Genomic DNA, 14,272 nt, shown 5'->3' with positions numbered 1-14,272 from the left:
GCTCTTCCTGACCCTTTTTATCAGCCAGGATAGATGGGGGGCTAACTGATAGGTGTTTTCCCCCATATTGCCAAGCGTTTCATCTGCCTTGAGTAAAACCAAACCAAATAAATGATATGAAGCCTAATATCCAGTGTCTCGGGCTATTTTTCCATGAATGTTCAATATTACCAAAAAACCTCCAGATTTGAAAATTCTCAAACCAAGGTAATTGATGGTAGTGAATTTCATAATTTTACTATGCTCTGTGTGAAGAAGTGCTTCCTTTTATTTGTCCTGAATCTCCCACCAATCAGCTTCATGGGATGACCCTGGGTTCTACTATTTTGAGAGAGGGAGAAAATGTCTCCCTATCCACATTCTCCACACCATGCATAATTTTGTATACCTCTGTCATGTCTCCCCTTAGCCTCCTTTTTTCCAAGCTAAACAATCCCAACTGTTGTAACCGTCCCTCATAGAGGAGATGCTCCAGCCCCTTAATCATTTCAGTTGCCCTTTTCTGTACATTTTCCAGCTCTATAATGCCTTTTTTAGGTGTGGTGACCAGAACTGTACACAGTATTCTAAGTGCGGTTGCACCATAGATTTATATAAAGGCAGTATGATACTGGCTTTATACTAGTTTTATAAACGTCTTTTTTCTAAGGGAGGTGGGGGTGGAGAGGAGAGTGTCACAAACTTTCTTGGGAGAGCGAGGGCTCCAACTCCTTGACCACTTTAGGGTGCAATCCTGTGCATGATTAGACAGAAAAAATGTCCTGCAGCTCCCAGCATGCATAGGATTGCATCCTTAGGTGTCTTCTGCCAATTTCCAGCTCTACAATATCCTTTCTGAAAGGGGCAAAATGAACAATACACAGTATTCCAAAACTGGCTGCATCGTGGATAATGGTTGTTCTATGTTCAATCCTTTTTTAATTATCCCTAGCATAGAATTTGCCCTTTTCATGGCCACTGCAATGAATTGAAACCTTTACTGTGTGGTTTTATTTTCTTGGCAATGTATCTTCAAATTCTTCTTTTGCTTTCTTTATTTCCAACTCCTGCATCTTTTTTGTTCTCATTTGGGCAAGACTTCAGATTTTTAAAGGAGGGTCATTTCTGCCTATTATAACTTCCTTCTTGGTGCTTATTAACTGTGTTGGCATCCTCTTGGACATATTTGTACATTTCCTAATATTTGGTATGCATTTTCTCTGAGGTTCTATTATAGAGATTCTGGGAAAATTGGACATTATTTGGAGGCGTAATTGATTAATGTTTTGGTGGGGAAGTTCAGAATTCCAGCAACTGCAGTTATGCCAGTGCTAATACAACTGAGTGGTGGAAATCACAAGAGCTACATGAGGGGGTGGGGGAGAGAGAGAAACTCTAATGAAAAGAGTCTGCCATGTGGTGTAGCTTCCCTGCAGTTGTCTTGCCTGTGACTCTGCTTGCAGGAATTAATAAAGCACTCCGAACTAGGATTTGAAACTAGTTGGAAGCCCAGTGCTCTTCAGGATGATCCATGAGTTACAGATCCAACAAGTGCTTGTTTCTCCATAAGGCAGATCACACATGTCCGTCCCACTGTGGGGGAAAAAACACATTTTAGGAAAACTTGCCTGCTTCTTTACATTTGCCTTATTTAAGCAAGTCCATTCTTATTAGTTGAACATAGTAAACAAAGCAGAGGACATTTTGTCTGTTTATTGCAGAGCTCCTAGAGATTTCCAGAACAGTTGGAGGGCTGGGCCAGCATTAGGGCACACTGCAGGGATTAGTAGTAATAGCAACTGTCAGCCAAGAGGTTCTAATCTAATGTGAGACTTTACATTACTGTGTGACCTCATAGTAGTCTCTTGCCCTTATGGAGCTTTGATTAACTCTTTAAGGATAAAAACTGGGCTCAACTGAAACAAAATAAAACTGGATTGAAAACCAGATGTTGCCTTTTGAGCTCAGCTTCCCTGGGAGCACCTAGAAAAATACAGCACCCGAGCTGAGAACAATATTATCCCTTCTGTGCTTCAAAGCCTTCCGCATGGATCTCCTCAGGAACTTGGTTCATCAGCCTTTAATCTCAGACATGTAAAACCTGTGACTGTTTCTGATATAGGCTGCTGATTGTTCAATACCCAACGACAAGGAATAACTGTCAAAAGTGTTTGTCAGCATGGAGGGAGGCCCCGCTCTCTGGTACAGGCCATGCCAAAAGTGCAGTAGCTAGTCTGTTCGAAATAGCAGGGCCTGCTCAAGACATTTTGCTTCCTGAGGCAGAACAGGCAATTGTATCTCCTCACCTACCCCTTGTCAAGGTGCACTGTACCCAAAGCTACCAACAGAAAATCTCATAAGTGCCTCCTCCTCTCTGGCAGCAAAAATACAATGATCAGTCATCCATCCAATAACTATTCCCCTCCCCCTTGCCTTTTCATGTCACCCCAAACAATCTGCCTAAAACAGCACCTCACTTTGCCTATGGTAGGGTGTCCCTGGGTATTGAAGATACCAGCACTCTCACAAGTAAAGGACAGTTGTAGTTTAAGGAGGTTAGTACTGACAGTATCTGCTACAAATTCAGCATTCTAGAGGGCTAATAAATGAGAAAAAGTTTCCAAAGGCCTGGGAACACAGCTTACATTTAATTTTTATTTGTAAGTTTTATACCCTGCCTTTCCACAAAAATGCCCAAGGCAGCAACAGATACCAGTTTGTGTTAAGAAAGAGAGGCGTATAAATATTTTAAATAAAAATAAGTTCAACCTGGGCCCAGCATAGCTAAGTGTTAAACCCATTTTCAGTGCCTGACCATTCTAAGCTTCTTACTTACTGCTGTTTAATACGATTGTTTGTGGATTTTTGTTTACTTATATTGCTGATAAATTAACAATACATTGTTTTATATTATATAAAATAAAAAGCAGTCTCTGCAACATCAAGTTCTAATCCAGTTGAGGATGCCTTGACCATCATTATTTTTTTAAAACTTCACAAAAATTGGGGGAAAGCAGGGAGGAACACAGCAGATCTTCTGTACAACCCCTGCACCTAGATCTTCATTCCAATAACACTCAAAACCCCTCCTTGCCTGAATTCTTTAAAAAGTCCCCCACTCCCTGCCTGAAAGACTCAAGAGAACTGGCTCAGGCATTGGAAAAGAGTGACAGGAATGGCAGCCGCCCCACTCCGACTGACAAAGTTCAGCTTCCTGCGAGGAGACGGTTGTTGAGAACAGCTCCAGGGGACATGCTGCCTGGCTCTTCTCCCTGCCAAATTCGTGATCCCTGCCCATACAACACACTGCTGATCATGTTTAATTGGGAGACTTTAGTCTGAGGCTGCAATCCTATTCAGACCTACCCAGGAGTAAGTCATAGAATAGTAGCATTGGAAGGGGCCTATAAGACCATTGAGTCCAACCCCCTGCTCAATGCAGGAATCCGCCTTAAAGTATCCCTGACAGCTGCCTCTTGAATGCCTCTAGTGTGGGAGAGCCCACAACCTCCCTAGGTAATTGGTTCCATTGGCGTACTGCTCTAACAGTATGGCAATGGAACAGTATGACAGTATTGGACTTAGTGGGGTTTATTTCTGGGTATACGTGCAGGATTTCACTGATTAAGTGGAGATTGGCAACTGCTCTCTGGCTGAGAGCTCCACACCAGCCCCCAGCTGGGAGTGGCAGCAACCCATCCAGCAAGCAAGAAGTGCTTTACAGCACAGGGGCCCAGAGCCAGTCTTTCCTCACCCTGTGGGCAGGGATCTCAGACCTTTGCTGCATTTTCTCTCCCCATCCCTAGGAGAATGCTGGCTTGTGTACTTGCTTTTGAGTTGGCTAAACTAAACTGGAAGGGAGCAGAATTCCTCTGTACCTAAATGTGTGTCTCCCCAGGGGTGTGTGGTTGGCCAGTTTTGTAGCTCAGAAGATGGAGATAGCCCTGTGGCATCTGATAATCAGAGATGTGTCTCTGAATATGGCAGTTGCATTTAGGTGTCAAGGAAATTAGCAATTGATAGGTCTAGGGTTTGTTTTTGTTTCTTTGATAGCTTGTTTTTTTAGTGATCTAAACTATTATTTTCCCTGTCCCAAATCTTCTAATGCTATTACTACCTCTTGTAGTAGTGAATTACCCTTAGTATTCACACTAGTGAGGTTCTGGAGTTTTATTGGTAGCCAGGCTTCATCCTTTAAAAAACAGCCAACAACAAGACAAAACACCTTCCTTGGTCTTAGGCTGCATTCCACAGGCAATTTCAAAAAAGGAAGACTGGTTCAGCCCCTTTTAACAGAAGAGTTATAAGGCAAAAGGCAGCAGAGATTTACTATGGCTATAGCTGTAATCAAATCCTGCCTTGTCTCAGATCTGTTGCATGGAATTTACAAAATAAATTATTAGACGCTCCTCGCAAATGCACTTAAAACTGGCTTGAGGGACAGTATTGATCGAGACCAGTTTGTGCAGTATACAAAAGTGTGTGCATACTGATGAAAATGCCCCAGAAAAAATGGTGTGAGTTGGGTGTAAAAGAGGGCCAGGGAGTTCCTACATATCAGAAAATACACCCGGTATGAGACTGTAGTAAACTTTAGTCAGTATAAAACAATTGCCTTTTTCTGAAATGCAACTGTATCTGCCTTGCAAATTGTTTCCCAGGATATGCATAAAGACAGTCATAGCATTTTTGAGCTGTTTCGTTAAAATACAAAGATCAAAGTTTGCTGAAGAAACTCTTAATACTGGCCAGTGCTTTGATTTATTTCAGCTCTCATTTTCCATGATAATTTGGAGCCAAAGTTTAAATTACAACAGACACTTGGTAGGTGGCAAGAATGTTAGGGTTAAATGAATTCCTCTTCTCGCAAAACTGATTTTCATTTCCCTCTTTATATAAATATAAGTGGGATTTTGGAACTTTTTCGTACAAGAGGCCAAATTTTAATCAATTCATTATGTCTGCAGCTATAACCTCCTTCAGTTGACTGAAGGGGAAGACTATTGTTCATTTCAGTACACAACTTTACTAGAAAGTAATAGCTGGGATCCAAAGAAATAATTTAGGCCCAGTTCTGACAATCATTTATACCATGGTTTAGTTGTTTGGGAATGAGCAGCAGCTCACACCCTCCCATCTCCTTTGCACTTAAAAGGAGGAGAGTAAAGGCTTCTACCTTTAGTTTTAACCAAATTACAGTTTCCTGTTACATACAAACATAGGGAATTGTGGTTTATTCCAATTCTGGTTTCTTAAACAAGCTATGGTTTGATATCCTGGTTTGTTAATTAACTAAACTTGAATGCTCACTTCCTTGAAGTGGTGGCTCCAAAGGAATCCAGCTCCTTTCCCAACAGGAAATTTGAGTGATGTCTGAAACATCCAGGAGCTGCTACTTTAAGGTATTTGGAGTGCCTTGAAGGGGTTGCTCTCAAGGAAGCTGGCTCCTTCTGCCCCCTTTCTTTTTCCAACAGGGAAAGGCGAGGAGCACACGGAGCCTCTCAAAGGAGGGCTAGTGGTCCTGGAGCTGGGTGGAGAAGTCTCACAGCCTTAGACTGGCCCATGTGCTGGAGGTTCCCCACCTCTGATATTGAGTGGCTCTGGTGTAAAACGTCATCCTAAAATCACTCTAGCTTTTTTTAATCCCTGCACATCTCTGTGGAGTAATTTTTAGTAGCTTTTACAGGAGATGGGAGACAGTGTAATGTTTTACTTTTTAAAATATGCCTTTTGGGAACTCAAGTATCCACTTCTTAGTTCCTTGGTGTGAAAAATGATCTTGATAGTCATTGTCTGGCTTTGTGAACATATTAGGGTGTGTGATCTGGTGTTATAGGAGGGACTGAACATTGCAAACATGTACAGAGAGGAATTATGCCCAGGGTCCTCTCCCTTACATGCATTCAGCAGCACTCCTGAAAGAGCCTGTGAGTGTACAAACTGTCTGCACAGTTGGGAACCCTGGATTGGTGGAGTCTTACAGAAGAGCTCATGATCTTGCATTCAAAGAACCACGACGTATGTGGGATTTAGACGAAGTGGCATTTCATCTGTCACAGCATCTTTGGTTCGGCTTTTCATTTCTGCAACACTGATTTGCAAAATGCTATACAATCTCATGGTGTTTTCACATAATAACAGTGTAAGGTAGCTTATTGTAGTTCTTACGTGGCCAGGAGGGCAGCTTTTTGAAAACCAGCCAGCAAGTCTTTCTAACAACTGCATCAGAGTATCTGAAGTTGATCAAATGCCCATGTTCAATTCTTGATTCATGAAATAAGATATAAAGTAGAAAAACGTGACTTGTGTTTTCTCATGTGAACAGACTGATTCTTCAGTCCCATATTGGGATAAATATACAATGTATTGTTGAAGGCTGAAATGCTTAGCTTTCTGAATTTTTTGCATTTCATACTGTTGGGACTTGTAAACATCTGTAGTTTTATAACTACTTGTCTTTGAAGTAAGCAGCTTTGTCTTTTTTCTTTTTTAAACGAAAACAGAGTCAAAGAGTGATTTGGGATATCTCAACTGAAGAGTCAGATTACAGTTTTACTTATTGCAAGCAGCAGAATGTCCATGGAAATGCCAGATTCATCATAATCCAGCTTTATGAAACCCTACAGGTAAAGAGGTGTACCAGAATTCAAAAGATTTTGTATCCTCTAGTGCAGTGGTTCCCAAAGTGGGTGGTATTGCCCCCTTGGGGGCGGTGGGATTGCATAGGGGGGGGCGTTAAGAGGCAAAGGGGCGGCAGGGGGGCGCTCAAGGTGGTCTCTCCAGAAGGTCCTAAAACCCAGGGACCGAGCAGGAAAGAGCAGCAAATTCAGCTGCTCTCCCCACACCGCTCCTGCTCAGGAAGGACTTACTCACGCAGCTGCTCTCTCCTCCTATCTCAAGCCCACAGCAGCTCCACCAGAAGTAGGGGGTGGGGGAAGCGCCCACAGGAGGCAGCAGAGCAGGAAACAGCGGCGAATTCAGCTGCTCTGCCCACTCTTCCCCTGCCTAGGAGGGCCCAGGGCTTCTTTCCTGCTGGAGCCACCGCTGCCTGCTCGCTCGCTCGCTCCCTCGGCCAGAGCTGCTCCCTCTTACAAGCTGCCCCGGCAGACCTCTGCAATAGTTGCTGCACAAGGCGGAAGCAGCAGCCATGTGGCGGAGAGGAAGGAGCATGTGGAGGACGGCGGGCGGCAGAGCAGCTGCCAAAAACAGCAGTCAGCCAGCAGGCTGGGTGGGGAGCAGGACTGCTTGTGCTGCTGCAAGGTATCACCAGGCTCCCTTCCCCTTTCAGGAGTTGCAGCTTGGGGCCATCTCCCCTCTGAGCTGCTGCCCTCCTGTCGTAATCAGCCCGGCAGCTATTGTGAGGCTTGGGGGAGGGAAGGTTGGAGAGAGAGGGGGGGATTGGAGGGAGGGGGGGTTGGAGAGAGAGAGATGCTATGTGTCTCTTTATGTGCTCCCACCCCCAAAAAAATCTGGACTACAACAGGATTGGGAGAGAAAAGAAAAGGGGGAGGGAGAGTGAATTGCAATTCCCCAGGTCCTTCCTGGCTAAAGAAGATTCAGCAGCACCTTTTTCCAGAATGCTTGCTGAAACCATTCCTATCTGCACTTGCTTATTTCAGGGTGTCCAACCCCCTTTTTTCAAGCGTTCTTTTGGTAAACATGGTATGCGTGTATCTTGTGTCACCATTAAAACAGAGCTGCAACACAATCCTAAGTATGTCTACTCAGAAGTAAGCCCCACTGAGATCAACAGAACTTACTCTAAGGTAAATGTGCATAGGATTCAGCCTGAAAACGAAGAGAGGGTGAAGAAAAGACAGGAGAAAATGAATTGTAGAAATAGAATAGCAAGGTAACTGTGGGATATTTAACCATATTTAAAGACAATAAGTACAGTAAAATTAGTGCCCCTCTACTTCAGTCCCAACCAGATTTTCCATAGGAAAACTCTGTACCAGGTGGCAGATAATAATTTTAAAATTTTAATTAAAATACATTATCCTTTCCTATAACAAAATGGTGCTTACTCCTAAGTAAGTGTGTTCCACTGAAGAAGGAAATTCTATTTGATTCCTGTATTCATGCTAGTGTGACATGATAAGTTAAAGGCACAATTTTATGCATGTTTAGATAGAAAAAAGTCCTTCAACTCCTAGAATCCCCTCTAAATGGGAAGCACCTGCCCCAGGCTTGCCGAGGGAGGGAGGGAAAAGAGAGCGAACACCTCTGTTTGCAGCCAGCAGGGCAGGGCACACCAATTGGATTTTGAATAAGGTATTCAATTAATTGTTACTGTTTTGAATTTTATTGTTATTATCTTCCTTGGTGGGTCGTTGAAAACCACTATTCTGAATAATGATTTTTATAGTGTAGGGTAGGGTTTGTGGAACCAAGGGGGCGGTGACTTGAAAAAGTTTGGGAACCACTGCTCTAGTGTGTGTATATAGTAAGGAGAGGAGGAAGTAAGAATCTAGACCCTCAGTTTAAAATCAAAGATGATCCACCAAGAATTCTTAAAATAGAACTTGAAACTTATGAGCTTTTGATTATAGAATGTCTACTATTATCATGGAGGTTTGTTATCTAAAGGGCTAGGGCTTTAGTATCATCCCAGCACCCCAACCATTTCTAATTCTCCACCCCTGCTTTAGAAGGGAGTGCAACACCATCTTTCTGAACAGATAACCACTTACCCAGAGAACCTCCATCTTGTTAGGATCAGGTTTTAATTCATAGGCCCTCATCTAGCCTACTGATTCCAGGCACCAGTTCAGTGCTTTCACTGCCTCACCTGAATCTGATGAGAGAGTGAGAACTGTGTGTCATCATTATTATTATTATTATTATTTATTTATTTATTTATTTATTTATTTATTTATATAGCACCATCAATGTACATGGTGCTGTACAGAGTAAAACAGTAAATAGCAAGACCCTGCCGCATAGGCTTACATTCTAATAACTAAGTTATTAGTTATTAGTACTAATCAGAACTAAGACCTTAAAAGACCTCTTCCAGCGTTTTTGTACAAATGTTACAATGCCTGAGGGTCCCCATAGCAAATAAGCCATGGGGGTGAGCAGTAGTTTCCCCAACACCACCTTTTAGGATTAACTCTCTAGGTAGTACAAAGACCACTGTATCAACAGGTCTCCAATTCCCAACCCAGAGAGCCTGTACAGAAGGTTCTGTGGGGGTGATGGTATTAAAAGCACTTGAGAGGTCCAGGAGAATTAGCAGGGTCACACTCCCCCGTCCTTCTGGCATAGGCCATCTATCAGGGCGACCAAGATAGTTTCTGTACTAAAACCAGGCATAAACCCAAAATGAAATGGATTGGGATAATTCTTAAAACTGAAACAAGCCCTGTGTAAGTAGCCCCTAATGGAATGTCATATTATTTGTGAAAAACCTGGAAGAATTGGTGGGTTACAATTGTAATAAAACATATCAATAAATTGTAATAAATAAATATTTATATCCTGCCGTTTTTTTCCCTGCAAGGAACCCAAGGAGGCTTACATGGTCCTCCTCCTCCTCTCTATTTTATCGTAACAACAACCCTGTAAGTTAGGTTAGGCTGAGAGTCTGTGACTGGCCCAAAGTCACCTAGTGAGCTTCATGGCAATTGGGGACTTGAACTGGGATCTCCTGAGTCCCAGGTCAACGCTCTAACCACTACACCACATTGGCTCCTCAATGTACCTTTGGAATCATTGGCATGCAGTTTCACTGGATGTCTGCTTCATACAATTCATGGTAATTCTACTACAGTATCATTCTGTGAAAGAAAAATGTATCACATTTATGGACCCATAGGCTGCTTAAATCCCATTACAGCCATTAGCAGTTGACTATGTGTAGAAGTGCAACCCTAATCTAGTAGGTAGGTGTTAATAGCTTACAGAGATAAAATATTAGTTAACCTCGATGAGATTTAGGCAGCCTAACTGTAGGATTGAGCTCATTATAGTACAGAGAAATCAGATTTTAACAGTTTGCCATCAAGCAGAAGATAGATGTTAAATTACAAACAAGGTTTTAAATTGCATTTCTTGGTATTGGTGTGCTGTTCAGTGTCTCAATAGGATTTCTTTTAAGATCTAATTTAGCAGAGTTATTTTGTGGAGTGGACAAATGGAAAAAGAATCAATAGGCAGTAAGATCCTGCAAGGTAGACTCCAGCAATTCATGGAGCGAGAATTGCCAGATGTACAAGCTGGGTTTAGAAAAGGCAGAGGAACTAGAGACCAAATTGCCAATATCCGCTGGATAATGGAGAAAGCCAGGGAGTTCCAGAAAAACATCTATTTCTGTTTTATTGGCTATTCTAAAGCCTTTGACTGTGTGGATCATAACAAACGGTGGCAAGTTCTTGGTGGTATGGGGATACCAAGTCATCTTGTCTGCCTCCTGAGAAATCTGTATAACGAACAAGTAGCAACGGTAAGAACAGACTACGGAACAACGGACTGGTTTAAGATTGGGAAAGGAGTACGGCAGGGTTGTATACTCTCACCTTACCTATTCAACTTGTATGCAGAACACATCATGCGACGTGCTGGGCTTGACAAATCCAAGGCTGGAGTTAAAATCGCAGGAAGAAACTTTAACAATCTCAGATATGCAGATGACACCACTTTGATGGCTGAAAGCGAGGAGGAGCTGAGGAGCCTTATGACGAAGGTGAAAGAAGAAAGTGCAAAAGCTGGGTTGCAGTTAAATCTCAAAAAAACGAAGATTATGGCAACCAGCTTGATTGATAACTGGCAAATAGAGGGAGAAAATGTGGAGGCAGTGACAGACTTTGTATTTCTGGGCGCAAAGATTACTGCAGACGCTGACTGCAGCCAGGAAATCAGAAGACGTTTACTTCTTGGGAGGAGAGCAATGACAAATCTTGATAAAATAGTTAAGAGCAGAGACACCACACTGACAACAAAGGTCCGCATAGTTAAAGCAATGGTATTCTCCATAGTAACCCATGGCTGCGAGAGCTGGACCATAAGGAAGGCTGAGTGAAGGAAGATAGATGCTTTTGAACTGTGATGTTGGAGGAAAATTCTGAGAGTGCCTTGGACTGCAAGAAGATCAAACCAGTCCATACTCCAGGAAATAAAGCCAGACTGCTCACTTGAGGGAATGGTATTAAAGGCAAAACTGAAGTACTTTGGCCACATAATGAGAAGACAGGATACCCTGGAGAAGAGGCTGATGCTAGGGAAAGTGGAAGGCAAAAGGAAGAGGGGCCGACCAAGGGCAAGATGGATGGATGATATTCTGGAGGTGACAGGCTTGACCTTGGGGGAGCTAGGGGTGGCAATGGCCGACAGAAAGCTCTGGCGTGGGCTGGTCCATGAAGTCACGAAGAGTCGGAAGCGACTGAATGAATAAACAACAAAAACAATACAAAATCAAAGTGAATTCTGAAAGATATCCTTTACTGTGTTCTTTGTTCAGTTCATGATGACAGTTCAATTAATTCTCTCAAGTTAAAATTGTTTGGGAGCCTTTAAAATCTTGAAAAGGTCACCAACTTTGGATAGTATCCATAGAGGAGACCCATTGAAATGAATGAGACTTGAATTACAACTAAATGAAGTCCCATTCATTTTAATGAGTCTACTCAATTCAGAACTAACATTTGATACTACCCAATGGATTCTCACACAATAATCTGCCTTGCATTCTAATAGTTTTTTCTTATTATTATTTTGTAAAAGTGAACTTTCCTTCATATCTCCTGGTGATTGCGGCTTGACTCTATCAATGTTCAAGGATAAGTTAAAATCTATCCTTTGCTGTTTCTCCCCCCACCCCGCCCCTCCCAGCAATCTATAATATAAAGCCTGCTTTTTCTGTTTCTTATATAGAGACTGAAGCAAGACATAAAGAATCTCCATTTTTCTGCCCTTCAGTTTTCGAAGGACGTCCAGCATCAGAGCAAGAGCTTTCTCTACCAGATTTTGGCTTCTGCCCAAAGGCTACAGCTACATAATGAGGCTATGCAAAGTAAGAGATGAGCATCAGCTCAAGCTTATCAGGCTGTCATCTAGTGGCTTGAACCATAGTAACTACAATGAGGCAAGTTGCTAGGATTTGTCATGAGGTGTCTTGGTTTCAGGTTGCGGAGGGGGAGGATCTTTTGCTTGTGCTAGATCAGGCCTGGGGACCATATCTAGCCCTCCTGAGGTCCCAATCCAGCCCTTCGGGATTCCCTGGGTATCCATACCCCCATCTCCTTCTGGCCTCCAGGTGCCTCTGGAAGGTCACAACCATTACAGGAAGAAGATGATGGCAGCCCTATGTGGTTAATCCCCTGCATCTGAGATTTAAAGAGTACAGCCTTTGAATGTAGAGGTTCCCCTTAGCCATCATGACTAATAGCCATTGCTAGACCTAATCTCAATGAATCCTAATAGTACTAATCCTAGAACAGTAAGGATCGTATGTTTTCTAGACTTACGATTACTCTTTTGCAAATTACACTGATCTAAAGCATCTGGTGGCATGATATAGTAGTTCACTGGCAAGCAGATGGCAAAAACAGGTTCGATTTTTCCAGAGTAACCTCAGCTTTAATATTTAAGTAGCCTACAATTTGAGAGGTTGTTCTGTACCACAGTATCTCCCATGATAATGCAGAACATTGATCCTTCTGGATATCTGAAAGGAATGTTCCTTGAGTCCTTTGCCCACTTGTAGGATCTCCGCATCCTCCAGAGGCTTTTAGAGAGAAGGGTTGATAGACCTCTCTGTTAGCCTTCAAAGAAACAACTCCGTGCCCACAAATAATGAGATAAAATTGAGGTTGCAAGTAAGGCAAGGTCTGGAAAGAAGCTCCAGTTGATATTGCATCATGGAAGCTGATGGATGAGTACTATATCTCAGGTCAAAGATTGAGCAAATCTGCCCTTTTAAACTTACATTATGGGTGCTGGTGGAGAGAGGTAGAAAGAACTCCACTTCATTTGTGTTGAATCAAACAATATATTGATCTGAACATTATGGCTTAGCATGTCATGGGAACCATTCCTAACCATGGTGGCTACATAACCACGATTTAAACATGCTCACTAACCATTTACTGAAAGAGGGTTAGTGGCCTAACCATGGCTTAGTGTGTTGTCTGAACAGGCCCATAGATGGCATTTGCACTTAAAAAGGGGTGGTACTTGTCACTTCGAGATTATCAGTTTGAATTTCCTGTCTCAAGAATTCTCAGGATATGTTCAGAATTCATATACGGGAATCTTGAATTTATGTACATGCATGCAAAAGGTCTTGCAAATCCTACAGAAGTCTTTTATTCTCACACATATACAGGAATTCTTGCACATCAAGCAATCTGGGTGGAATTTTCGCTAGAAGGCAGAATGTCCCCTAATATTGCTTCAAGCCCCACAGATGTTGTTTCGTATGATGCGCAGTTTGAATAGCAAGTCCACCATAATGCATTTGTGATAGAGCTTCTTTCCTGCCCCACAGCTTCCATTGACATATGAGTTGATGAATGTTTCCAGGATTGTGCTTGTGTTTTCATTATAGAGAACAGTGCCACATAATTTAATGCTGGCTTGAAGAAGTTCTCTCCCTTCTATTCCTAGGCTTGTGTGCCTTCCATTTTTTCCCCATAGTGTCCTATTTTGTAGGTAAACATTGCAGCCTCCATACCTAAGGAAAACATGTAGCCTAATAGTTTGGTGAAAACGTCTTTTCAGCATTTCAGACTAAAGCTCTTGAACTTGAACAGTCCTTGCATGAAGTAAATGAGAAATACCAGAAAGAAAAACAAAGGAGAAAAGTGCTTCATAACAGTTTAATTGTAAGTATCCTGGTAATTAAGTCTATACTGTCTAAAAGGGACCATATAAACATTAGAGTTGCCAGGGAACCTTTAACAGTCCTACATCAGCAGAGGAGGATTCAACTGTAGCTTCTCATGCCTGCTGCTCCCCAATCATGATGCTCTTCTCCCTCTATTCCCAACCGCTGTGGGGCAAAATGAGGCCACCACACTGAAGAGCCCTCAGTGTGATGGCCCCCTTCCTATGGAATTCCCTGCTTTTGGAGGTCAGGCAGCCACCAAAGTTGTATTGCTTCCAGCGCCTCCCGCAAACATTGCTGTTCCAGGAACCGGCCATGATTTTACCATATTGGAGTTTTATCAGAACTTTGTTCTTTTTAAAATTGTGTTTTTAATATTTTTATTACTATTCTTTTGTTCTATTTGTTGTTTGGCACTCCAAAATCTTTTTGAATGGGAAGTGGCATATAAATATTGTAAATAAA

At 42.4% G+C, this 14,272-nt stretch overlaps 1 protein-coding gene across 1 annotated transcript in view; it reads left to right on the top strand.

Moving 5' to 3' along the window:
- The window catches only part of KIF25 (kinesin family member 25), a 51,687-nt gene that overhangs the window by 2,892 nt on the left and 34,523 nt on the right, over positions 1-14,272 (top strand). The window contains exons 3-5 of the mRNA XM_063125668.1: positions 6,483-6,605; positions 11,854-11,992; positions 13,702-13,805. Of these exons, the coding sequence (XP_062981738.1) occupies positions 6,483-6,605; positions 11,854-11,992; positions 13,702-13,805 (366 nt within the window). The remainder of the gene's footprint in view (positions 1-6,482; positions 6,606-11,853; positions 11,993-13,701; positions 13,806-14,272) is intronic.

This window comes from Elgaria multicarinata, chromosome 4 (genome assembly GCF_023053635.1).
Source record: "Elgaria multicarinata webbii isolate HBS135686 ecotype San Diego chromosome 4, rElgMul1.1.pri, whole genome shotgun sequence".
NCBI classification, from domain to species: domain Eukaryota; kingdom Metazoa; phylum Chordata; class Lepidosauria; order Squamata; family Anguidae; genus Elgaria; species Elgaria multicarinata.
This window is presented reverse-complemented; position numbering and strand designations above follow the sequence as displayed.